Consider the following 27,366-nt stretch of genomic DNA (forward strand, 5'->3'; position numbering starts at 1 on the left):
TTGGACAACCATGTCTTGCTATCCACGTATTGATCAGGTGGTCGCATGTCTCTTCCGCCGAGGCAGTTATGCAGGGCACGGCCTCTGCATACTTCGTGAAGTGATCTATCATGACCAAGACTTGGTTGTAACCGCTGTCTGTCATGCATATCTTCTGGTGATCTATCTGCACCACCTCGTTGAATTCAGACGACTCAATCGATTGTAAAGGAAATCGCAACTTCCTTGGATCCTTGACCTGTTGGCATGACAGGCAGGCTGTTACCCATTTCTCACATGCCTTTTTCATTCCAGGCCACTCAAAGCGCTTCAGGATCCTCTGATACACTTTGTCGATCCCTTGATGGCCCATCTGATCATGCGACCTGAATAATAGTTCTGTCTGATAGAGTTGCGGCAACACTATCGCGTTATATTTGTATAAGACCTTGTCTTCTTCTCTTCTCCTGCAAGCCACGATCCCGTCCTTGTTCAGATATAATCTCCCCTCCTTCTGCATGAAGTATTGTCTCAGGATCCTATAGCTGTCTTCTTCTAGGTCACCTTTGTCAGGTGCACCGTTTTCTATCCACCTTTTTAGGTTGCTTGTCATGCGATCATTTCTCTGCGCCCTTAGAAGGTCCGAGAGTATGTATCTCGCCTTCAAGTACGTCTTCATGACTCTCATCTGACTATTCAGCTCGTTGGGCTGATGTGTGTCTTCTTCCATTTTAACGCACCAAATCTTCGCCAACGGTTGTGTTTCTTGCTGAAACGGCTGAAGATCAGTCCTGACTACCTCTTTCTGCGGCAACAGGCTTATCGAACGTTTCGATACCGCTATTGTTTCTAAGTCATCCGCTGCGTTGTCAAAGACTCTTTCGCTTGGTATTGGGTAGCGATCACTGTCAGGATCCTGGTACACTTCTCTGTCCAGGTCCCTTGCCCGAGTTTCCACTAGTAGCGTGTGTATCGCTAGTTCTGACAGTTCTGATCCCAAGGTCGAATTCCTGTCGGAATAGGTATCCATTCCTGAGTTTCGGAAATCATCATCCGTCGAAGGTGTTGTGCTGGAGACTGCACGCTCCTCCAGATCATGTCTGTATTTCCTTCGCATCCATCTGAACTCCCCGGACAAAACCTTGTTCTCTAGGTCCTGTTTCTCATCAGGAATTTTCTCGTCTATCTCGGACTCCCCGGACAAATTCACTTGTCCCGGGTGTTGATCTTGTGATCGCTGGTTTTTCTCCTTATCCTTCTCCCCGGACAAATAGTCTTGCAGCAGATTTTGTTTTACAACTTCACCCTCTTTATCCCGGTCTACAAAAGTGACAGTTTTCTTTTGCTTGCCGCTCTCCTGTCCTTTCTGTCCGTAAGAAGTACTGGTTAAAATCTCTTGGGGTATTGAGGATACTAGTTGCTGAACTATTGTCCTACAATCCCTCTCGTTCTCTTCGTGTTGTCGTCTGGACGGCATGATCTTGACCTTCTCACTGACTGTTAGCGATGTCACTGCTGCTGTCCACTCGGGGTTATCTCTGGTCACTTCTCTTTCTAACAATCCACCCAGCATCCGCATCACTTGGGGTGTGACTTGCACCGTTTTATCCAATAATGAGAGGCTGTTTATATTCATGCGAGAGAGTTCTTGCTGGACCAGGTTCGAGCGCAGCAACAGATCCAAGGGGACCGGGTCCTCCCTTGACAGGATCTTTATCTCGGCTGCTTTCTCTACAGGTAACTCAGGATGCCCTGGAATTGGATGTCCAGACTTATCCAACCATCTCGTTAAGGGAAGCGCTTCATAAGTTTCTTTGTCCAGAAACGAGAATCCCTCCTTTACTTCCGCCTGATTGGCCTGCTTCTGCTCCAATCTTTCATAGAACTCAGTTTTCTTACTGAGGCTGTCAGCATTCTGGTGTTTATCACGCATCCTATGTTCGATTATCATATGGTAGCCATCCAGTCTTACTATCCATCTACCAATATAACTCTGATCCATCGAGTAGGTCTTCAACCAGGATAACGCTCTGTTGTCCACGCGTAACTTGAAGGGAGCGCTCCCCAAGTATGCACGGTACTTCTCCACGAAGGTGACTACTGCAAACATTTCTGCTTTTGGTGCGCCATATTTCATCTCTGTGTCACTCAAGACTTTGCTGCCGTATGCAATGGGACGGAGAACTGTTCTTCCGTTCCATTCTTGCTCTTGATGCAATATTCCTGAGATGGCCACCACCGATGCGTCTGTGTCGAGAACATACATGCCCTTTTCTGTAGGCATGCCCAGCACTGGCGCTTTGCACAGTTCCCGCTTTATGTTCTCGAAGGCAACCTGTGCCTCATCGTTCCATTCGAACTTCTTCCCCTTGTTGCGCATCAGCTTCTGCATCGGGTACAACTTGTCCGCGTATCCTTTTATGAATTCTCGGTAGTAATTGGCAAACCCTAGGAAGCTCATGAGCTGTGTGTCCGTTCTTGGAGCTTTCCATGTCATCACTGCTTCTACTGCTTCCGGATCTGGCCTCACACCATGCCTGTCCACCATTCTTCCCAGGTACTTGATCGAATCCCTAAGGATTTCACATTTCGATGGTTTGCATTTCAAGCCTGCTCTTTTCATACATCCGAAGACCTCATCGAGTCGATCAATGTGATCCTCCAGGGTTGGTGTCGCTATGACTACGTCATCCACGTAGCACATCTTTTTGGTCTCTCCTGTCAAAGCCTGAGCCATCAGCCTTTGAAAAGTTGCTGTTGCATTGCACAAGCCGAAGGGCATCCTCTTCCACTGGTACAACCCCAATTCGCACGCAAATCCGGTTTTCTCTCTGTCCTTCTTTCGCAGAGGAACCTGCCAGAAGGCAGAACCCAAGTCCAATAAGGTGAAGAACTTTGCATCACCAAGTTTAGATAGGCTCTCGTCTATTCGCGGTATCGGGTACGCATCTTTAATCGTTACCGCGTTCAAGTAACGAAAGTCGCAACAAAATCTAAGCTGCCCCCCTTTCTTTTTCGCCATGACTACCCCGCAAGCCCACGGCGATTTCGAGGGTTCTATCATGTCGTATTCAAGCAACATTTCTATTTCCGCTCGGCACGCTTCCGATTTATGTGGCGCCATTCGCCTTGCGCCTTCCCTATGGGGAACGGCGCCCTCTTCTAGTTCGATTTCGTGTTCGACGAAATTACAGCAACCGATGTCCGCCTTATGTTTTGAAAATACTTCGGCGTTCCGATCTAGGAGGTCCCGCAATTTTTCGAAATCTCCCTCACCTATTTTTCCTTTCAAATGTTCTATCTCTGGCAAAACCGGTTTGTCAGATTCTAGTTCGTATGACGAGGGGCGTTCCGGAAAATTCGAGCAGCTTGATAAGCCGTCGTCCGTTTCGGATTTCATTGAAAACAATTTATGAATAGATTTTAATTCATTGATCCTCTTTAAAATTTTATCTTTATTGGCATGATAAGGACAGTCTTTCACATTATGTTTCTTCAAGTTTTGTGTCTCCTCATAGTCGGTCCTCATCGGCAAAGCGTAGCCAAGCTTCTTTCCATGCTGGATTGAAACCGTGGTGTCCAGTGTGTTCAACAACACACTGACACACAGTCCGTTTCGCGTTACCGAGAAGCTCCGGCCTAAAATCACCGAACTCTGACTATTTGGATTCGGTACCAAGCAAACCTGATTACTATCACTCAACGAATTCAAATTTCTCATTCTAAATATTGCTACTACAGCTTGTCCTGGTTGTAATTTTACTTTTCTATCCAAAAAAACTGGTACCTTATTTTCGTCTGTTATTATCCTATTAATTGGTCTCTTAACATACTTTCGGTCCGGGTTTCTAATCCGTATCAGACCGTTGTTCAAATCAATCATCACGTCAAAATTCCTGACAAAATCTCTGCCCAAGATGAATTGGTCGGCATCGTCCAGATTCTCTACCACCAGGAAGCTCATCCAAAGATCCCGTCCTCCCATGTGGAGGACCGTTATTGGTGTTCTTCCGGCTACGTAGATAGCTCCTCGATTGGCTGCAGCCAGTCGGAGATTCGTTGGAATCAGATCTTCCCGCGTGAAGCCCATTCTTTCCCAAGTTTTTATCGGCATCACACTCACTACCGCTCCTGTGTCCAGAAGCCCTGTGACTCCGATTTTTGTTCCGTTGGTGTCGAGCAGGTGTGCTGTCACATCTGCTTCATATCCAATGTGTACCGCGTCTTGTTCCATCATGGCGTCATGGCCTATCCTGCGGACTTTGAGTTCCTCTTCACCCAAATAGATCTGCCCTATTTGGTCATCATCTGTTGTTACATAAGTCCTGGTGTAGATACTGATCCCATCCACGTTCAGCATCACTTGATACGGCCCATAGACTTCTAGGTAGCGTCCATGAAGTTTCTTCATGCGAGGGCCACCCGTGGTTAGTAGTGCCCTCACAGCCCTCGACTCGGTGCGTGGCTCCATCTGCCTCAGATAGTCTGCATATGTGTCCAAATGCATCAAAGTGAACTCAGACGGTTCACTCAGATTTCTGATTACCTGATGCCCTGCCACCGAGATTATCGACTGTATTCTACTTCCTTGCGGTGCCATACCGAACCTCTGACCAGAGATAACATTAAGTTTCATGCTCAAGCTGCTTGGTGCTTTTGCCTCTTCAACTTCCGTTGCTTCAAAGGCGTTCAGTTGCTCCTGTAATTTTTCATTCTCCAGCTCGAGTTTCACCTTTTGCTCAATCTCTTTCGTCACTAGTTCCTGCTGTACTCTATTTATAGCATCCCTCGCAGCTGCCCTATAATCGATTTTGAAGTCATCGGCCGCAGTTGCTGGTTCCGGTTCACGTGCTTCCTCTGTTACCGCTTGCATCTTCTTTGCCACCAGCTCTTGAGGTTTATCCTTTCTGCGTGCCTCCGCTTCACTCAAAAGTCGAGCCTTGCTGGCCTTCACTCCTGACAAAGCTTCTTCATGTCTTGGATGCTTGATGTCTGCCACTGCATCCCAGAATTGCGGACAATCTGATTTAAAATGACCTTCCAAGTTACAAAAGAAACACCTCGGGCTGAATTTCGCAATTACTCCTCTCATGAAATCCTCATGATCCAACTCTGACGCATCTTCGTCCTCGAGGCTTAAGCCTATTGCTTTCATGCCTTGTTTGTAAGCTGGGCATGCTGACACAATGGTCTGTTGAACTGCAATTAGCACAAGAACGTCTCTTGTCCATATCATCCCTCGGTTTGTACCAATTGTTCCCTTGGTTTGCTGGTCCGTTGTTAAAATTTCCATAATTGTTCTTGTAATATCCAGATCTCGAAGGAGGTTTCAACAAAAGATACTCTTTTGATTTGAGCCTCAACTCCTCCGGTGTTGGCGCATTAGTTGATAGTGGTGTGTAATGCGTTGCTAGCATCGTACGAAGTTCATCATTTTTCACACCATCGATGAATTTTGAGGCTACGGCCAGGTTCATCCTTCGGTTTGACTCATCCGGTTGGCTGCGTCTTCTCAGCATTTCCAAATCATTGAGAAACTTGTCTATTGTTTCATCTTCTCGTTGCCTCCGTTTCTCGAAGCGCATCATCGCCTGGTGCCCCTGCACCCCTGATCCGAAACGGTTTAACAAGATTTCGAAGATTTTCTCAGCAGTGTCACGTTGATACTGTTTCTTGGCCATGACACAGTTCAGGGCTGTCCCTTCTAAGTTGCTGGTGAGCGCGCTGCATTCCTGTCTCTCCGACAAGTCCTCTTCCTCGAAATGCAGCTTCATTACCTCTATCCAGGTATCAATACAGCCATCAGATTCGTCTTTGTAGCATCTTGGTTTCTTAAAGACTCTTCTGGACTTCTCACTGCGTTCATTGGTTCTTGATAACCTCGTCAGGAATGTCTCTAAAGACCTGTTCAGGGGTTCAAATGCTGTGGCCATTGCCGTAGCATTCCTTGAGTGTCCCGCTTGAGTGTCCTCACACCTCGTCGAAGGCTCTGTATGAGGTGCATCCCTGCAATCCGAATCGCCGTGGGTGTTTCCCTCTTGACCTACATGACTCCTCTTCGGGCTTGCATGCCCCCTGTTGCCGGAATCACTTCTCCCAGCTTGTCTGCCTTGCGTTGGTCGTTCGTTCGAGGTTTGTCTGTTCCCCGTTGAACTTGCTCTACTGTTCGGGCCCCATGCTGTATTACCCCTTGTGGCATAGCTTGATGAACTGCCCCTGCCTCTAGTGGATCCATACGTCTTCTTCCTTTGATGTTCATTGAAGTTCACCCTCGGTTCCCTGCTTGGACCTCCCGAGTTCGGCTCTCCTTCTTTTGGTCCACTCTTGCTGCTTAGTAGCCCGTCCAACCTATCCATGATAGCCTGAGTTCGCCTCTCCATCATCGCGTCTATCTTTGTGTCAAGAGATCCAAGAGACTGCTCTTGCTGAATTCTTAATTTCTCCATGTCGGCTCTTAAGCGTAACTCCCTCTGTTCCGCCTCTCTTGTCATTCGCGACAAGTTCCTTGTCATATGTTCGTCCGTTCTTTCTTTCAAGCGTTTTTCGCTCCTGTCAACTTCTTGTCTGTTGCGGTTTATTTCTTCCCGCAGCCTTTCCCTCTCAATGTGAACTGCTCTTTCTAGTTCACTCATCGTTATCGACATCTGTTCATTTTGTTCTCCTAAACTGCCCACTATGTTGTTTAAGGCTTCCTCTAGTGCTGCCCTGTTATCCACGAGTGGCGTCACTAGTGGCGGTGTAACCCTGTCGGTCCCAGGTAGCTTCGTGCTTGTCGAGATCCGGGCCTTGACTCTCTGCTTCAACGTCTTTTCATTATTTATTTCAGGATCCATTAACGCATTGCCGAGCCCTCTGGTTCTACTCTCTTCAGGTTGTGGCTCCGAACTTGTCCTAATCGCGAAGTCCTTTGACTGGCCCGGTGTGTTTGCCTCCTTGCTTATCGTTGTCACTACACCAAATTTGTCCATGGTTCCAGTCTCTCTTCCGACGTGTGCCTCACTCTCCTGGATCGAACTATTGAAGCTGACTTGAGATCCAAAGTCCCCTTGCTCTTCTTCATCTTCCTCATCCTCCTGGGACTCACCATCGTTTCCTGCTCCTCCTCCCATGCTGAATGGAAAGAAGTTTCCTAAGGTGTTCTTCATTCTTTCTGAGAACGATGACGACGTTGTTTGCTTCCCAGTTCCGCTTGCCATCATAGTGTTGTCTGTCGGAGATCTTCTAGTTGTTGCTACTTCAGTTGAGATGTCGGACAGTTCCGACATCTCCTCTCGATCCAATGTCCCGGTGGAAGTGGCAAAATCATGGCCTTTTTCTACCGGAGTAGATTCACTCGCCAGCCTTCTGCCTCTCCCTTCCAGTCCATTTACTCCCTGGTTGTCGTTCATGGTATGGTCCGTATTGACCTCCACTTCTAACAGTTCTCTTCGCTCTTCTGAGGTCTTCTGACTTCTCGTTTCAACCATTCTGCCTGAAACCGTCTCCTCTTTATCGGACCGGGATCGCTTGATCCAATCCACAAAAGGATCGGTCATCGTTTTTCTTTGCTTTTCAGGTATGAATTTCCTAGAGCTATTACCTCGTTTTGGTATCCTTGACTTGTCTAAACTCATTCTTTATTTGTCACTTTCCTATGCCTACTCTTGACTCAATTGCTAGAGACCTTATAGTTTTATTAACAATAATAATGACACAACACAATAAATTTCACCAGATTCTACTAAATAGTGACCACGAATCCCTGTATGTTGTCAGAGTACAGTTTGTGTAAAATTTATTCACACTAGCCGATTATCGGTCCAAAGATCTGGAAACTAGCACAATATGATGTTATCAGTCAATTTAAAAGATAGTGTACTCACTACCCAATCAAGCACAGTTTAGGTTGATTTAAAATCAAAAACAAAAAATATATATTGACACAATATGAATGTATATATAAAAAAACGTATGTGTCTTGTACTCTTAGTCGGTCGCAGTACAATAGTCGAACCTATCTTTTAAAGAAAAAGCTTTCCCTGCTTGGTGCTGCACCAAACAGACAAAACTTTGAAGGCAGTTATTTTCTCAAGTGGGCGTCTATTGCACCCACCGAGTACTGTGTTACCTATCTGCCTTCGGAATGCCCGAGCTAGACCTACTAAAATCCTCAGGGCAGTCACTTTTCCCAAAAACGTATTATGTTCCAATCCACACCAATGAGTCACGCTCTTTTTAATTTAGACTTAGTGTCGCGAATATCCGAGTTCGGACCTGTTTTGTGTTAGTCTGGTTCTTTTTGAAAGGCAAGTTACCAGTGCAGTCACTGATACCTAGCCTGTGTATTAATAACCTAATACCTCTCGCTTTTTAGTCTTTCTTTCGTTTACCTAAGTCCTTAATAAAATAATACCCCTCCGGATTGGCACAAATAGGACCCTTCCGGACTGTCAGAATATGGACCCCTCCGGATTGGGACCCCTCCGAGTTAGTTAATAGTAGACCCCTCCGGATTTGGACCCCTCCGAACTAGCAACTATAAGACCCCTCCGGATTCGGACCCCTCCGGTTTTGTGGAAAAGAGACCCCTCCGGATTCGGACACCTCTGACTTTGAAAAATTTCGACCCCTCCGGATTGGGAGCCCTTAGCTCTGTCAAAGTAGCTTTTCGTAGTTTTCTTAATTTCAGCTTATACCCCTCCGGATACGTTCTGCGTTGCTTTTATGCTGTTTGAATTAACTGGGAAGGGTATAGGGTCCTTTCCTAGACCCCTCCGGATTGAAGTTAAGGCACTTATTTGACAATTCACACTAACGGTGAAGGGTCTTATCACTTGCCTAATTTCGACTCTATTATGGTTGTCTTGTGCCTTCAGCCCTCCCTTTTTGTCTAGAACTGTCCTAAGTTACTTAGTTCAATCGCTATCAACTTTTGGTAGGGGTATAAGGGTTTTTCAGAAAAATTTATAAAACGTGAAGGGTGTACCCCTCCGGATTTGTGTAATTTGCTAAAAACAATCTCAAAAAATTTTCTCGCTCGCTTTTTCGAGTAATTCTCTTTCCTACTAGTAAGTTCAGCTAATTTCTGATCTAATGGTACCAAGATTGACTCGATATGCTCTGTAGTTCCAAAGTTATTAACCAAAACGTCTTTTTTCCAAACTCAAAAATTTTCTCTCTTATAGGTTCCGCCTAACTTTTTCCGCAAATCTGGTCCTTTCGACCTAAAAATTATTGATCTGAGCTCAGAAGGCCTATACTCTTCTAGTTCAATGCAAAAGACCCGATCTAAAACGCTTTTGTAGAAAAAATTTGCGAAAAACTATGCTACCTGGACCCCTCCGGATTGATGAATCCACCAAATCAAACACGTTATGTTCGATTTCTCTGCAACCCGGAAGGCTTTCGGGTAGCGGGTTTTAAAACTCGTAGATTCACTAGTGGACGTAGTCCGAACAACTATTTTTACTGTCCTAACTCAAAGATTTCAAAAAATTTTCTGATTTTATAATGCTTCTTACTATCAAAAAATGGGAAAATTTGGTTTTTGGTACCAAACTAGTTCCAACCACTTCCGAACTAAAGTTAACCGGTTCTACTTATTACAGTAGTGCAGTTACGATGTAACACACTAACTTAGCGCTTTTTCCCGTTTCAAAAAATATCGATATCTCAAAAATCGCGACTTGTGGGGGGATCAAAATATCGCTATTTTGACCCTAAAAACCGGTCTGTTTTCGTTGTTTTTCACTGAAAAACGATATAAGACTATTAATATAGGCTATATAAGTAATAATATTAGTAATACTATACCCCTCCGGGTTTGTTTATTATCCGAATTAAGGTGCTTAACTCGGATATTCGCAGTTCGGTGAAGGGTCACTACAGTGCAGCACTGTCGATCCCCCCACAGATTACTATCTTACTTTTTGTACCAAAAGGGATACAAAACTTGTTAACGATACCCAACAGTCGATTGTTGTTGTCGTTGAGCCCCTTCTTGTTGCTCCTTGTACTGCTTGCCGGATCGGTCTTCACCCAGGACCCTTCCGAATTGAGCGCAAATCAGCTGACCCTTCCGGATTGAGCGCAATTTGTCATTAACGTGCTTAAATGCTCAAATAACCCTACAGTACAAGCCTCACAAACGGACCACAAAATTGATCGTAACAATCCTGACTGATATAAATGCCTGTAACAACAATATATCTATCAACAACAAACGGGGGGGTTGAATCACATCTTGTCTGGGGGGATGATTTCTACTGATTTTTTACTTTTTTACTGTTTTTGGTTTTTTCGGTTATTTTTTATGTTTTTTGTTTTTCTTGGGTACTATACTACTTTTTGGTTTGGTTTTGCTTATATATTTAAGTGTTTTTGGTCACAAACCACTCAGGGGATGAGGGGTTCATGATTCCCCCCACCCTTCCTGGTTCGTGAATTTTTGGTCTTAACTAGGTTAAAAAACTATTCACGGTAATCCGGAAGGCTTCCGCGTTCCGAAATACCCTTCCGCCCCGGCAGTTTAGGCCTATTAAGGGCGTTAATATGAGCATCCGCTCGGCGCGGAGTGCTCGTTAACGGTTCCGCCGGTCATGATGTTATGAAAGAATAACACCCAGGAGCGCCATAAAAACATACATGTAACATTCGCCCGGAAGATACATATCGACGGATAACAAAACTAAGTCTTAAGACGACTGGCTAGCGTCTAAACAGAGCTTTGCATGTTTTTCACCGTCTCTACCAAGCCAGTACTTTTCGGTGGTCTTTTCTAACATCGGGTCGACAAAAACGTTACTGTTCTCCGGCTTCGACCAGAACGCTCAAATTAACTGAATTACATGCAAAGATAGTGAGCTCATGGCTGGGTCTCAGTATCCCCAGACCACGAGGTCACTCCTAAAAACAGGGCTACTACTTATTATATTACTATTGTTTTTGTTCAGTAGATAAAAATCATCATCTCCATCGAAGATGGATCAACCCTTTCCCCCCCCCCAACTCTTAGCACCTCATCCTTGTCAAAACTAATCCAAATATCAATTAAATTCAAGTCAGGACATGACAGGATGCTAAAAGTTCATATGAGTCAATAAAAGTTTTCCGTCCCGAGACCCTTCCGGATTCTTGAATCCGGTGAATCAAGCTCCTTAAGTTCGATTTCACGACAATACGGAAGGCTGGTTTCTTACCCTTCACCGTTGTTCGCAACGGCCTTGCAACTATTGTAGCAGCACAATAGTTGCAACTCGGAACGTTCTCTGCAATCTGCTGCTGTTTTTCTTCAATTTCGACTTCTTCAATTTCGATAAAGTTGTTCTCGTCAGCGCAACTAATGTTGTTGTTGTTCCTCTCTCGTTTTTTGTTAAAATGGCCGTTTCAGCATTTCTCAGAAATGTGACATCATCATTCGAATTTTTGAAATATTAAAATACTAGAATATTCCAGCCTTCACCGTTTGGCTAAACGTTCCAATAACGCCCTTAGTTCATAAAAACCACCAATCCGGAAGGCTTACTGCTAAAATTCCGAATTCTGCAGAGATTGCATTTTTCACATTCTGGTCGAATGTCACACTGGTGCTGCTCCTCCGGTACACGCAAAAATTTTTGGAACATAGACAAACTCGTGAAACTTAACATCCTTCCTTTGTCTCTATACCAAGAGCTTCATGTTGGACTGCTGTTTGCAAAAATACTAGCTGGAAAAGTTGACATCGACTGGAGAAGCCATGTAAGCATCACTGACGTTGAAAACCGAAGAGCTCAAATCACACGAAATTTCGTCTGCAAACAAATGCGGCTGAAGAAGTGCGAGTCGGATTTCTGGTTTCAGGCATGTCGTCTTGCTAATCTGTACAACGAATACTTCAAATGTGATATATTGTTTGACCCAGAATGCAAAAAAAGACTTCTAGGAATGTACACAAAGTTTTTCAAAACTCGCTACAACGAATCAGACACATGCACTTGGCGCATTTTATGCGAATGCAACAACTGTAGAGACCTGAAGAAACTTACACTTATAACTGAAAACTAAACTTTGAACAATGCAATGACTGGGTTTTATGCGAACCCTTGGATTATATTCCTAAATCCTTTGTCATTATTATTATTATAAAGCTGCTGTGTTCCACATCCAGAATTCTTTGTTGATATTTTAATGTTTTGACACTCTCATGGGATTTAATGGGTAATACATTGAAATTTAAAAATTCATAAGCAGTTTAAAATACGTTGCATGATGACAAAATCAATTTCAAGAACATCCTCCTTTACAGAAAAAGAAAAAACAACATTTACAAAAAGTAAATAAGATCCAACACTGGCAACATGAAAAAATTCATTTAAAGATTTCAATTTTTGTAGTGAAAATTGTAGTGAATTGTAGTCTTTATCAATTAAAATGCTTAACTTTGTATTCTAAAATTTTGCTGTATTTGACAGATTATAATTTCACTTACACTTGTACATTTGAAAATACTTTCAACTGGCACATAAAGTGTTTTTAAAGATTTTTTGAATCAAAGTTTTCTTAATTCATTCATTTTGAGTTTTTTCTCTTTTCAAAAGTCTTCCTGCTGATTGCGATGCTATTGGTTCAATAGAAAAAATGTTGTGCGAGCTTCTTCTTTGCCCCTTTTTGGGTTCTGGGTATAGTCCGATTTTGTAAATTTCGATGTTAAGCGTTTCTTCAATGGACAAATATTGCGCAACAAGTGAAAAAGATTAATTTTTAATGACAAATCTCTAGGTGCTTCAAACATTCACTCGATATTATATAGTGATTTATACGTATCCACCCTCTACACAGGCCGTCAAATGCCCCTTGCAAAATTCACGGCAACAGCGCTTGCTCAGCTTCGCTTGCCTCTAGCACCAGTATTATCAGATTTTTGTTCGGTATACAACTGATTTGCTTCAGGTCATTCTTCATATACCAAATTTAAATGTATGCTGCTCGCTATATTTGTTTTTACTATTCTCAAAAGCCGAATGATACATTTCAGGTTGAGATGCCTGAAAATTCTAGCGTTGGATATGAGCAGGACCTGAATAATATTGTGGTTGAGGTACAAAAGTAATAATTTTCCTACAGTTATTGTCCGTGTAACATAAAAATAGTTCTCGATTTTGTTTTGCCCGCTATACCTTCAGTAATTGATTGATATTGTCAAGTTAATGAGCCTTGAGATGGACGTTACAGGGATGTTTCGTGCCAATTAGCCGTTTTCGTTTTATAATCATTCACTCAATGTTGGTGATAAAATCGTGGAGAATAATAACCAATAGTTGCCCTTGCAATGGGCATTGGTGTTACAGCCAGTTTAGTCTTTGATTTCCAGATATGAATGAAAAAGGAGTACAAAAATATTCCATTCTCAAGTTTTCCTTAGAAGAAATACAAACTCAGAGAAAAAATCAACTAATGCAATTGTGATTATTGATCTTATTTTCTATTTTAGTATCTTGATTACGCAAGCTATTCGGACACTCTCGAGTCTTTCAAAAGTGAATGCGTGTCCAAAGGCCGGCCTAACCCACAAACCAGTGGCATCAAATCAGATCAAAAGAAAAATGAAATACAGGTAGTTTCATTCATTCTGAGATATATATGCTGACTTAACAAACATCTTGTAAAAGTGTAAAAGAACGAATAGATTTTGACTTATAATGGTCATGATGATTTTAGGGTTTTTTTTGGTTTTAAATTTAATATTTCTCAGCAGAAAATTTTTGGCTATTAATCCAGTTATCTCTAAACGGAAAATTTTCATGAGAAAAGTGCCAATCATAAACAAATTTTGAAATTCAAAAGATTCAGAGATTCATGCGTTTTTTGTAAAACGAAATTTTCGGTTTCACGAGTACACCGTTTCAACCATCTTTCGGCTATGTTTTTGATATTTTAACGAATCGGTGTTTGAAATGCTTTTTAAAGTTTTAAGTCATTAGTAGCGGTATCGAATTGGAGTATAGACTTTTTTCAGGTTAACAACCAACGCCCTGTTTATCAGAATCACGAATCATTTCATGTCTTGATGAATTCAAATTTCTTGGTTTTGCCGACACATCTGGCCTAATGGTAACCCCTAAGCCATGAATCCGGCCAGGACCAGTTTTTTAAGCAAAAATATTCGGTTTCAAAAAATTGGTGACCCATCGTTTGCTTGATATGTATTGTCAGCTAAGTTGGCCTTGTCACTGATTTTTCTTTTGCTGTTAGCAGTTTCATTATAGTAGTAGATTTCCAAGTGTTTTCGATCTACTCCTGTAGTTTTAAATTTACTAGACTTGATTTTTCTTGAATTTTTTTTCCTTTCTATTTAAGTTTTTGGCCTTAAATTTTCAGACTTTTTTTGTTTTCAGCTCAATGAGCGGTTACCCTAGTTTTTTGTTTAGATGCAGTTCGCTAATTGTGATTTTTTTTCACGTCGGCGATTGCATTACTGGGCGCGCTTCCCTCAATTTAAACAACTTTTAAGAGATTATTACGCTTACAATTAGCAAGCATTATCAAGTTGGAATATAGGCTTTTTTCCAGGCTTACAACTTGTTTAACAGAATCACTTGCTATCTTGGTTCATAGTGAATTCAAATTTCTAAGCGTCTCCGGCATACCTAGTCTGGAGGTAACGAATACGCCAGGAAAGGTCCTTGGTTCGAATCACAGGGATCTGTTTTTTTTTCCAACGGTAAATATTCAGTTACTAAAAATTGGCGGCTTATTATTTGTCTGCTTATGTTTTGCCGGCTTAGATGCCCCATCTTAGATTTTTGGCTATATGCTGTTTTCATTGTAGTTGCTTTCTAATGTTTTTATTTTCTCCTGCAATTTGTAGATCTACTCACCTTGACTCGGCTTATATTTTATCAGCTGACTAACCTAATATTGGTTCGTTTGAGGGAACCATCATTTGCATGCTATCCTCCGAATAGCAAAAAACGTTAAAATTTTCAGAATAGAATTTTTAGTTCAAAGTTTTTCCTAACAATTTTATTTTCGCTCGATAATTGCTTTTGAATTTTCATTGAACGATATTGAATGTGTTTCTGGATGTGTTTTCCGCAAATAAAGCATGATTCCAGACAACATTTTGAAGTTTTTTAGAAGTGGTTTTTTCCCAAAAATTTTCCGTTTTCTTTGGAATTAGAGGCTCTCCTTTCTTTTCATGTCTGCTAGCTTGCAATGCTCTTTTTGTGGTATAGCTTCACATCTGTGTTTTTAATATTGAACCCTAACATCTTTTAGGTTCCTTCTTAATTGGCCCGGAGGTAAGTCCGCCGCCATTGCATCCTAAGCTCTGAGGTTCGCTTCTCAGCCGGACCTTACCTTGTTTTTTTTTCAGTTTGTATGCAATTGAGAAAAAATTCGGTTGAAGCTGAATTATCAGGACTTTCATTTGTTTGCTGAAGTTTTCTCAGCTAAGTTGCCACATCACGGATTTTGCTTGTGCTTTAAGCAACTTTGCTAGTGCAAGTGTTGTTCATTCTAGTATCAGGGGAGAATTTTGAAAGATTAGAATTTTTTTCATGAAATCATTTTTTTGTTCGGCTCAACTGTTGTCTGTTCAAAGATTTTTTTGGCTTAGTTGCTACGTCACAGATTTTTCCTGTGCTGTAAGCAATTTTCGTTGTAGTTGAAAGTGCGAGTGTTATTCATTGTAGTTTCAGGTGGGACTTAGAACTTAAATATTTTGTGTATTATCATATTTTTTCGTATCAACATGTGTCTGCTGGAAGATTTTCGACTTTGTTGATTCTTTGAAAGTTTGTAACGTTGCTAATTTAATATTCAAGATTGGGATTTTTGCTGCGAGCCTCCGTTTCGCCTCTGTCATATTTGTTTGGTTCGAGAGTGATAACAGATATGTATGTTTTCAGAGAGATCTATTGAGCCTCTTCCACAGTGGTAGCAGACGAGAGTTCTTCCTACTCTGGAATGAAAGTCTACCACAAGTCACAAGAGAGAAAGACCAGCTGTGCCAAAAATTAGAATTCTATCTCCAAATCTACTTTGCAATCTACTACTATAAATACCCGACTCCAGTAGTTCGTTATTTTTGTTGCTCAAAATGACAATTGAATTATTTGATGTTCAATGCAGCGCTCAAATGACTTAATTTATTTTTTTTGGTCCTCTATGTATCTTCGTGTCATCATAGTTTTGAATTTTTAGAGCGAAGCATCTGCAAAAATTGAGGAAGCCACCAATGCTTTCCGCACATTTCTGGAAACGAGAGGTTCATCTCTGAGCCAGACCACGGAGTTCCTTCCCTATTACGCCCTACCCTTCGTACCAAATCCGCCGGCGCATCCCTCTTTTAAAGAACTTTTTACAGTAAGTTGTCGATAAGAACGTTCCGAAAAAGTGAGTGTCTGGCCATTTCATTTTTTTCAAAATTATTCTTAGGACTCCTGGGTCCCAGAAGTCCAAGTGCGCCTCGAGAAGTTCCTCGCCATTTCTCTTCGCACAAATGCCAACCCGAGACTCCTGGAACTATACAAAGACGGGTCTAAAGGTTAGTGAATCATTCGCGGAATGTAATTTTGATTTACCTTAACTGTGTTAAGCTTATGCGATATCTAATTGACTTGATTAGATGTGCAGTTGCAGCTTTCTCAGTGCCAACAGAGCTTGATCGAATCTGAGAGGAAGACAACAAAATACATGAAACGATACTCCAAGCTACAGGTTGAAATGAAATTTTCAATAAAGTTTTTTTGCTAGTCAGTGGCAGTTGGTTATTAAGAGTCGATGAACGTAGCTCAGACTCATACTTTTATATAGGTCGTGATATTTTTTTTTGGAAAATTTCGTTTAGACTCAAGTTTACTTTTTCGCGGTTTTCTTTTTCGATTTCTTTCTAAGTTAAGTTAATTTCCTTTGTTAAGGAAGGCAAACTCCTCTATCGAACAGCAAAATGTAAGGGTCACGTAAAAGGTGATTGACTTCTATAATTCAATTTTCAGATTTCCAAGCGAAAAAGTTTTGCTTATTGATCCAGTTTTCTCAAATTGGGTTAATTTTATCTAAAAAAAGTTTCCAATCATAAATTTTTCTAGAAAATCAATTAGCTTTTTGGGCATCTATTTTTTTCTTTGGAAATCGAAAATTGAGATTTTTTCAAAAAAACAAGTCAGTATTTTTTTCTGTTTACTTGCGTTCATTGGCTCTTTTCCAACTATCTGTTGGCTATGTTTGGTTTCTAAAGCAATTGGTTTGCAGAACATTTTAGTGCTCGATTTTTTCACTTTTTCCATAAAAAAACTTATTTTTTCTCAAAAACTACTTTTCGGATTTTCAAAAAGTGGTAGCAAGAGGAAGTACGCCCATTCCCCTGTGTGCCTGTATAATCCCCTGGTCTCTTTGTTACCGTACCGCACTTCCCAAAGCCTTTGAAAAACTCTGTGGGGTATATTTGACCCAAACTTTTGGATGTTTTCATTTCCTGGAAAGCTACCCTCTGAGTTTTCAAAAGGGCGGGTTTTGAGAAGCTCCCCTGCATTAGCCACCCGCTACGCTACGCCCAATCAATTTTTTCACAAAAAATTATGACACTCCTTGATTTTTTGACCGTTCCTTGAAACTTGTTGACTTTTTAAAAACTATCATCCCAAATCTGAGTTTTTGGGTTAAAAGAAAGAATATGAAAGAACGAGTCTTCTGCATTAGCTGATACGCCCATTTTTTTCTACACAAAGTAATGGCATTTGAAAATGTCTCATTTTGATTTCTTGATTTCAAATGAAAGGAAGGGTTGTGGGAAGCTCCCCTGCACAAGCGACTACGCCCAATTTGAAAATTATGAAAAAGACAAAATTGTGATTTGTTGACCGTTTTTTGAATTTTTTTTGACTTTTCCTGAAACGAACCTTCCAAAATCTGAGATTTTGATTGCAATCGAAAGAATGATTTGTGGGAAGCTATATTGCATATGCAATACGCCCATTTTTCACACAAAAATTTATGGTCCTCGGAAAAGTAAAGTTTTTGATTTGTTGACCGTTTGTTTTGAACTTTTTGACTTTCCTCAAGCACTGCCTTCCCATATCTGAGATTTGAAGTTCAGAAGAAAGAACGAGTCGTTGGAAGCTTCCCTGCATTAGCGGCTACGCCCGAGTTGTTTTACTCAAAAATAATGGACCTCGGAAAAGTCAAATTTTCGACTTTTGACAGTTTTTTGAAATTTTGTGACTTATCTCAAAAATTACACTCCCATATCTGAAATTTTGATTTCAATCAAAAGGATGAGGTGTAGGAAGCTCCATTGCATAAGCGGCTACGTCCAATTTTTTTACCAAGCATTATGGCCTTCGGAAAAGTAAAATTTTCGATTTTTTGACCGTTGTTTTGAAATTTATTGATATCTCTCAAAAACTACGCTCCCAAATCCGAGGTTTTGATTTCAATCGAATCGAAAAAATGTTAGAAGCTTCCCTGTTTAAGCGGCTACTCGCAACTTGTTCACCTGAAAAGTTATGAACCTCGAAAAAGTCAAATTAAATTGTTTGACCGTTTTTGAAACATCTCGACTTTTTTTTTGAAAACTACCCGCCCAAATCTGAAGTTCTGAGTAAAGCGAAAGAACAAGTTGTGTGAAGCTCCCCTGCATAAGCTTCCACGCTCTTCGGAAAAGTCAAATATTAGATTATTTCAGCGTTTTTGAATCTTTTTGATTTTTCTCAAAAACTACCCTAACAAATTGAAATTTTGGATTCAACCAAAAGCAAGGGTTGAGAGAAGCCTTAAAACTGATGGACCTCAGAAAAGTCAATGTTTTGCTTTTTGTGCTTTTTTGAAACTTTTGCCTTCTCGAAAACTACTCAGCCAAAGCTGATATGAAGGGTTTAATCGAGGCAACAGGTTGTGGGAAGCATCTCTGCATGAGCAGCTTAAAATTAGAATTTGTACAAAAATTGTTATGTTTTTGGGAAATTTCTTAATTCTAAATTTCCCGCTTTATTTTATTACTGAAACCGATAAGGTTTTGGGTGAAGCCCATTTTTTTTAATTATCGTTTTCATCTCGCATCAGTACAGCAAACTCAAAAATGATCAAACATGTACCTCCAGCTTTAGCTGGCCCCCAGTGTGATAATATTGAAATTATATCTTATGATTTTTTAATTGTGTTTCGAATCTTTTTAAAGTTGATTAAGCTAATCAAAACAGCAAAATTTTAACCATGTTTGTCTGTAATATCTGATTATTTTGTCTTGATTTCAGAATGACTATCACAACATTATTTCAATCACAGCAGAACTGGTCGACACTCTCGAAGCCACCTTCAATGGCACCATGGTAAGATTTTAGAGACACTAATCGCTTTACCTGATTCAGACAAACCAGTTTTCAAATGATTCAATCAAACCAGTTTTCTTTTCAGACAGTAAGCTTAATGATTAAAAATAAATTGGGAGTTTTGACAATTTTTTTAGCAAAATGTTCGAATTGACAAAGTGGTGAGCAAAAAATTGCAGGTCGTTTTTATCCCGATAGAGTAGACATGGCATTTGCACGATCATTCTGAACTCCTAGTTTGATATATTACACTTGTGTTGCTACTAGCTTTCTTTAAAACTGTTTCATGGCTCTAGTTTTGCCTAAATATATGTGGCTTCATTTCAAAAATGTTGATAGTATGATAATGTTTTATTGGATTTAATTTTCTTTTCTACAAAAAAAATTGTTTTGAAAAATCCCTCGCTTGACTCACCATAGGTCAAAAATTTCAAAATAATCGGGCATTTCTTCTATCCTGAAGGCATATCGTTCGATTTTCACTTGCGAGAGCAAATGACTTGCAATCGGTAACTAGAAATTCCGGTAGTCGATTTTAATTCAATCAAAAATATTGTCCTGATGTAAGATTTTCGCGTCTTTTCAGCAAACAATTTTGAGAATGTCGTTTGATTTAGGTGACCCCTGAGTATCTACAGAGTGTTTGTGCCCGTCTGTTTTCAAACCAGGCTGGCCAGAGTGTCGACTTCACTCGCCCGGGGACAGCCGGCTCAGTGATCCGTAAGAGTCTGGTTGCATCCAGCATGCAGCACATGCAAGACTCAATGAATGGAACTTCGAAGGGAGATCCACGCAACTCACAATCTATTAGGTAAGTGTTTAGAATATCCCAAGACCCTTCGGAATGCGAGACGAGGAAATGTAACATTTAGTTCCGCGGGTTGTCTGTAAAATTCAAAAAAAAACAGACCGCTTCATAGCGTGTTTTTGAACTATGACTAATTTGCATTTCATGTTTTTGTAGTTTTCTGACTATTTTTTTTTTCAGTATTGAAGTTAAGGAAAATTAATTTTATGCCTGCTTCTGGTTTTGCGAGAGAGATTAAATAAAGGCTAAAAATGAAGAAATAGAGTTGACCTCTTGCAGCTTGGATGCGACGGGGGTTGTTCGTGCTAGTATTGCCAATAGCAGAGCTGTCCCATCCCCGCCCTGTATCAAACAGCAGGACGGGCTACAGAAACAGTTGAGTTCACTTCTGTGTACCACCAGTGTTTGTTTGTCTCTGTCCTCATTTAACTCCCTTCTCATGTATAAGTCCATGTTTTGTAGTTTGCGTGGCGTGTCATTGTTAGTTGGAGCTGCTGAATTTAAGCAATAGAATTGTATCTGATTCTGTTGGATAGCCCTTAATTTGCGCGCGCGGTCTCTACAGATTGTTACTGAGTTAGAAAAATGTGTATGGGTATCTGGATATGCCCAGTTTTTATCAGTGTATTAAAGTCAATGAACTTTGTGAAGACAATCATTATAGGTCGTGTTAGTTTTTTTTCAGGAAAAAGTTTTTCACTCACTTTCGAAATTTTTTGCGCATTGTCTTTGATTTTCAATTTGAATCCATTTGCTAAAAGGAAGGAAATTGCGCTCTCGAAATTCACAGCGGAGTAAGAAAATGCCATTTGATCCAGCTTTCTCAAATTGAGCCAGTTTTATGAAAAAAGTGTCAACCGCAAAGATTCCTGAAATTTAAAGAAATTTAGCGGAATGTATTTTCTTCAAAATTTGAAGTTTCAAAACAAGTTACCGGTTTCCTTGAGATCATTGACCTAATTGCAACTTTCTGTTGCTATGTTTTCTATCCGTAACTGATCATTTAGAGACACTTGGAAACGGTCACTGCAAAAAATCTATACCGTAGTTGTTCAATCAGTTAAGCATATTTTGTTTCTATGTAGACCGGGATTTGGCGGAGGTGCAGATGGGGGGATGGACATGCCGACAGTTGTGTTGTATCCTGGCCTAGACTATTCTCTAGTGAAAGAAGACATCACTTATGCAGAGAACAGAGAAAGATGTCTGCTGCTGCAAGCACTTAGATGGGTATGATCTAAACATAAGGATCAGTTTGCTTGTAGCTTAGTCGAATTTAAATTCAAGTGGAAAAAATTTATTGAATTTATTCATATACTAATGAGGCCTGATTTTAATAAATATAAACTTCAATTTTCATGGATCAGTTATGAATCTTGATTATCCAGAAAACCTTTGCTGTAGTTTTCCATGAAATTCAAAAGTTAAAAGCTCGATCAGTTTAATATTTGTTTTGCAGCGCCTCACTAAATCAGTTCCTGGTGAACAAAGAGATGACGTAGTTTCCAACTACATCTCCAATGACCTTTTGGCCTGCAGGTCAACACCGGTCATTAAACAGCCGAAGGGCCAAGGACCGACAACCAATGGGGTCAACTCAAATGGAGTGGAACACGAAAGCGAAACGTACAGGTCCGCTATCTTCCAGCTTCTCAAGAGTGGCACAATGTCAGCACAATACCTCGCAAGACTGATAAATGGAATCGCAAGCATCCGAAACGGTAAGTTACTTTGCCTTGAAAACCATATGAAACAAAAAGATTGAATGTACACATAATCTACGGAATTTAATACTATTCTCGATATAAATTAGAATGCTTGATAAAGGTGTTAATAATCTATAACTAGAGTTGATTGAAATTGTTTTTGCTTGAGAGCCCAAAAATAGATAACTGAGCTATGTCGAAATTACGTTCTGAATCATCTTAACATTCTTATTTTTTACAGACAATAACATTTTCAAAGTAGCTATCCAAAAGTAAAACTTTAGTAATTAATTAGTTACCTAGAAAATTAAATCTAAATCATTATGCATAAAGTAAGTGAGGTTTCGCTTTTCTAGTGACGACTCTGGAGCAAAGATAACGGTTTATTTTAAATCCAAAATGCACAAAATTTCTTTTCTTGTTTCAAATTATCAAAATGAATTCTTCAAATCTTTTGAGTCTGCTGGATTAGGTCGTGCCTACTTGAGTGAGAGTGTGGAGTTGCTAAGTGAGATGCAGGCCGCCATGCAGTCCGAGCCCAAAGACTCCCTCACCAGAGAGATGCTCCTCGGATCACTGCAGAAACTCAGTCTCAAGTTAGCCATTTGAAGCTCTGAACTATTTAAACACCTGTCTAAATTTTAAATAGCCTTTGGAGGGTAATATATTTCAGTATAGATACTTTTTCATACACAAAAGTGGTGTTCGACCTTGAGCTTATCTAGAAATTTGGAAAAATTCACAAGTTACACTTGTGATAGGTTCATTAACAAAAAAAATGTAGTCAATGGGTTCATCTCCTTTAATAGTTACCCGTTCATTTCGAAGTTTATTTTTATCTTGATTGTAAATGTGCCACCTCCGATTTCGTGTAACTTCATTTTTTCACGTGTTTTTGTCACATAAAAGGTTTAATTGCCGCTCGAGATTTCGCCGTTAATCATATTGCGTTTTTGAAGGGCAAATTTGATGCTTAAGGGAGAGGTTTTCCTCAGAATGAATTTTTTCTGGACTAATCGTGAAATGAAAATTTTGATAGATCCAGTTTATTAGATTTAGTTTTTTTTTCGTTCTAGTGACTTTCGTCCCTTTTTGTCGGCTAGCTTGTCATGCTCTGTTTGTGATGTTTCGAAATTATACTCTCACCCGCCACCTCACAAGCCTCAATTTTGTTGTTCAATGTTCATTTTTCTCTCCAAATGGTGCGAAAAAACTTGATTGACTTCTAGTTTCAAAAATGGTTTTTAGCTTTCAGATTTCTTTATGAAATACAAAAGTTTCAAGGAATAATGATCTTCGCAATAATGATTTTCGTAATAATGATTCAAATAAAAAATAATTGTTAATTTTAAAAGGGGCTCTTCCGTTTAGGCACGGTCGTGCACAAGCTGGATAGGGCCCATACCAGCATTATATAAATACATCAATAAACAATATTGCAGGAATTAAGTCAAGTCAGCATTTAATGCATTGTCATTAAAGGTATTTACTTCAACCGTCCCTCCTCTACAACAGCACTAATTGAATTGTCTTTGAATTGCGACTTACGCAGTGATCTGCAACCCCGTATACAAAGGATAGCGCTCCTGAGCAGCGCGAAGCTTATCTTAGTTCTTATATAGTTTATTGTTTCTGCGTAGCTTTCATGCCTTTTTTCACTAAGTTTTTCAGCTATGCGCTGCATTGTCCGAGTAGCTGCTGGTGTGGCACCACCAGTGTAGCCAAAAATGAGCGGGCAGAAGCTGCTCTGTTCGACTTGTAGAACTCTCTGTTGGTATTTTGAGTTTTTTAGTGATTCGTGGTACTTATAGGCGTCTTTCAGTAGTCTTCGTGAAGTTTTTGCGTGCGGGTTGAAGACTTTGACATCAATGAAGGTTCGGGTCTAAAGATTGACCACATGCACATGTGAGTGGAATGTTGGTCGGTTTCCATCCATATCTGAGAGAAAATCCATCCCGGAATTCGGATTTATTCAGGTTAAAATTATATCTGCTAAGAGGCAGTGCATTTAACCAGTTTGAGGCTACTTTTTCGGAGGCCAGCTCAAGTGCGTATTTTTCATCGTCGCTCAAGTTGTTCAAAATGTTAGTTCTCTTTTGGTTTGTTCTTTCAGTTTTAAGTGTATGTGTCTAGGACTGACGATATTTTAATTGACCATTCTAAAAAATTCATAGTCAGAAGGTAGCTTGATATTTAGACCACTCTTTTTCAGTGGCAAAGAAGCGATGTCTCTAAATTGATGGCTGATATTATCTTCACCAATTAAATTTGGAATGAGGTTTTCCTGCAGTATCTTCTTCGTGTTTCAAATTGGACTATTTTAATCAAAAAATAGCTTTATCAGCTTTAAAGGGACATTCTTTTTGTTTGAAATGCGAATGTTGAAATTTTTCAAAAAAAAAATCAATTATTGTTTTCTTTCAAGTTCAAAGACACTTTCCAACTGTCTGTTGGCTATGTTTGCGATGTACAGCTTCGCCTCTGTGTAAGAAATTGTTTCTAAAATTTTATTTAGTGCACTTTTTTAAGAGTAGTGAACGTAGTGAGTACTCTTATATAGGTCTTAGTGATTTTTTTGATTTTGCTTCTATTAGTTGTGATTTGGACTGCAATGAAAAAGTTCATTCATGCAATCAAAAGACTATATTTTCGTTTTAAAGAGACATCAATTTGTTTTTTGCGTAATAAAAGAAACGAAATTTTTTGTCGTGAAATTTCCACTCACGTTAATGTTTTCTTCTCTCCGCCATTGTTGGATAATTCCTTCCGCGTTTTTACACAAGCGAAGCGTAGTGTGTTTTTTTGAAGACTTTTTTCTAATCTAAGTCGCAAATAAAAGTGCTTATTTGGTGGCAATTTTGGTATATTTCAATTTAAGTTTATTTGAGCATTATAAAAGTTTATTGCCTTATTATGCTGCTTTATTTTAGGCTAGTGTCATATCGTGTTTGAAAAAAAACCTTTATAATAAAAATGTATGGTTTTTAATGTTTTTTTTTGCGACGCTTTGGAAAATTTTAAGCACTTTTCGCAAACTTTTCATTTTTCTTAAAAACTACTGTACCGATTTTCAAAAAAAAAAGTGGAGACCAATTGGAAAACCGGCTGCTCTTTTATGTGCCTGTATATTTTGCTAGTCTCTTCATTTTTGGTGAATTTTTTAAACTTGGATTTTTCTCAGAGACTACCCTGTCAAATCGGAGATTAATGGTTTAACCGAAAAAAAATCAGTTATGCGCATCTTACGTGCGCAGGTTGATATAATCTACGTTTTGAAAAAATGGCTGGAGAAAATTTCCTTTTTTTTAAATATTGCCAATTTTTTAGAAAGTTATGCCAGTTTTTCAAAAACTAACATGCTGATTCTGAGTTTCCCTACCTAATCTATTTTAATCTGATTTTTTTTCTAGAAAAGCTGATATGTTCTTCGGAAAAATTCCTTTTGAAGTCTTTCGTTTTTTTAAAAGAAATTTCGTCACTTTTCGTTGGCTACTCCTTGGAGTTACTAGAGAAATTTTTATAGATTCAGGAATTTAGTCAATTTTTTTTTAAAAAAAGTTTTGATAGATTTTTAGAATCTTTCTCTTTTTTTTTTCGAAAACTGCGCAGCCAAATCTGAAATAAAGACTTCAATTGAAAGATCGAGTTGTAGTTTTTTCCTTAGAATAAGTGGTTAATCCCCTACATAAGCAGAAAAGCACTAGGGTTTAGCAGAGAAGCACGTGGCGCAGATCCGAGGACTTGATACTCCTAGTCATTAGGTCGGATATTGAACTCCGGACAATTTGATCGAATCTGCAGCTGCTTTATTGTTTGCTAGTTTAAATGAAATTACAAGCCACCGAGGAGTAGATGTGAGAACGTGATACTAGTATTCTTAGCAATTTTTTTTCAAGGTGTATTTTTAATCTTCTCCTTATTTCATTTTGCCTGTTTAGAGCTCTTTTTTGCATTTTCCTCGCTTGTTTCAAAACAAGTTACCGGTTTCCTTGAGATCATTGACCTAATTGCAACTTTCTGTTGCTATGTTTTCTATCCGTAACTGATCATTTAGAGACACTTGGAAACGGTCACTGCAAAAAATCTATACCGTAGTTGTTCAATCAGTTAAGCATATTTTGTTTCTATGTAGACCGGGATTTGGCGGAGGTGCAGATGGGGGGATGGACATGCCGACAGTTGTGTTGTATCCTGGCCTAGACTATTCTCTAGTGAAAGAAGACATCACTTATGCAGAGAACAGAGAAAGATGTCTGCTGCTGCAAGCACTTAGATGGGTATGATCTAAACATAAGGATCAGTTTGCTTGTAGCTTAGTCGAATTTAAATTCAAGTGGAAAAAATTCAAAAAATTTATTGAATTTATTCATATACTAATGAGGCCTGATTTTAATAAATATAAACTTCAATTTTCATGGATCAGTTATGAATCTTGATTATCCAGAAAACCTTTGCTGTAGTTTTCCATGAAATTCAAAAGTTAAAAGCTCGATCAGTTTAATATTTGTTTTGCAGCGCCTCACTAAATCAGTTCCTGGTGAACAAAGAGATGACGTAGTTTCCAACTACATCTCCAATGACCTTTTGGCCTGCAGGTCAACACCGGTCATTAAACAGCCGAAGGGCCAAGGACCGACAACCAATGGGGTCAACTCAAATGGAGTGGAACACGAAAGCGAAACGTACAGGTCCGCTATCTTCCAGCTTCTCAAGAGTGGCACAATGTCAGCACAATACCTCGCAAGACTGATAAATGGAATCGCAAGCATCCGAAACGGTAAGTTACTTTGCCTTGAAAACCATATGAAACAAAAAGATTGAATGTACACATAATCTACGGAATTTAATACTATTCTCGATATAAATTAGAATGCTTGATAAAGGTGTTAATAATCTATAACTAGAGTTGATTGAAATTGTTTTTGCTTGAGAGCCCAAAAATAGATAACTGAGCTATGTCGAAATTACGTTCTGAATCATCTTAACATTCTTATTTTTTACAGACAATAACATTTTCAAAGTAGCTATCCAAAAGTAAAACTTTAGTAATTAATTAGTTACCTAGAAAATTAAATCTAAATCATTATGCATAAAGTAAGTGAGGTTTCGCTTTTCTAGTGACGACTCTGGAGCAAAGATAACGGTTTATTTTAAATCCAAAATGAACAAAATTTCTTTTCTTGTTTCAAATTATCAAAATGAATTCTTCAAATCTTTTGAGTCTGCTGGATTAGGTCGTGCCTACTTGAGTGAGAGTGTGGAGTTGCTAAGTGAGATGCAGGCCGCCATGCAGTCCGAGCCCAAAGACTCCCTCACCAGAGAGATGCTCCTCGGATCACTGCAGAAACTCAGTCTCAAGTTAGCCATTTGAAGCTCTGAACTATTTAAACACCTGTCTAAATTTTAAATAGCCTTTGGAGGGTAATATATTTCAGTATAGATACTTTTTCATACACAAAAGTGGTGTTCGACCTTGAGCTTATCTAGAAATTTGGAAAAATTCACAAGTTACACTTGTGATAGGATCATTAACAAAAAAAATGTAGTCAATGGGTTCATCTCCTTTAATAGTTACCCGTTCATT

General features: G+C 39.6%; 1 protein-coding gene across 4 annotated transcripts in view; it reads left to right on the top strand.

Annotated features, from left to right (window-relative positions):
• Positions 1-27,366, top strand: part of LOC134841944 (lisH domain-containing protein ARMC9-like) — a 461,419-nt gene that overhangs the window by 423,191 nt on the left and 10,862 nt on the right. For 3 of the 4 annotated variants that reach the window (XM_063858041.1, XM_063858044.1, XM_063858043.1), the window contains exons 2-16: positions 12,972-13,036; positions 13,430-13,552; positions 15,849-16,016; positions 16,144-16,305; positions 16,378-16,486; positions 16,568-16,659; positions 19,194-19,268; positions 19,886-20,079; positions 20,356-20,451; positions 21,162-21,306; positions 21,536-21,797; positions 22,255-22,378; positions 25,915-26,059; positions 26,298-26,559; positions 27,017-27,140. In XM_063858041.1, coding sequence (XP_063714111.1) covers positions 12,980-13,036; positions 13,430-13,552; positions 15,849-16,016; positions 16,144-16,305; positions 16,378-16,486; positions 16,568-16,659; positions 19,194-19,268; positions 19,886-20,079; positions 20,356-20,451; positions 21,162-21,306; positions 21,536-21,797; positions 22,255-22,378; positions 25,915-26,059; positions 26,298-26,559; positions 27,017-27,140 — 2,138 coding nt within the window. In that variant the 5' untranslated portion in view covers positions 12,972-12,979. The remainder of the gene's footprint in view (positions 1-12,971; positions 13,037-13,429; positions 13,553-15,848; positions 16,017-16,143; positions 16,306-16,377; positions 16,487-16,567; positions 16,660-19,193; positions 19,269-19,885; positions 20,080-20,355; positions 20,452-21,161; positions 21,307-21,535; positions 21,798-22,254; positions 22,379-25,914; positions 26,060-26,297; positions 26,560-27,016; positions 27,141-27,366) is intronic. The other variant, XM_063858045.1, reaches the window with a different exon arrangement.

Source organism: Symsagittifera roscoffensis, chromosome 3 (assembly GCF_963678635.1).
Source record: "Symsagittifera roscoffensis chromosome 3, txSymRosc1.1, whole genome shotgun sequence".
NCBI classification, from domain to species: Eukaryota; Metazoa; Xenacoelomorpha; order Acoela; family Convolutidae; genus Symsagittifera; species Symsagittifera roscoffensis.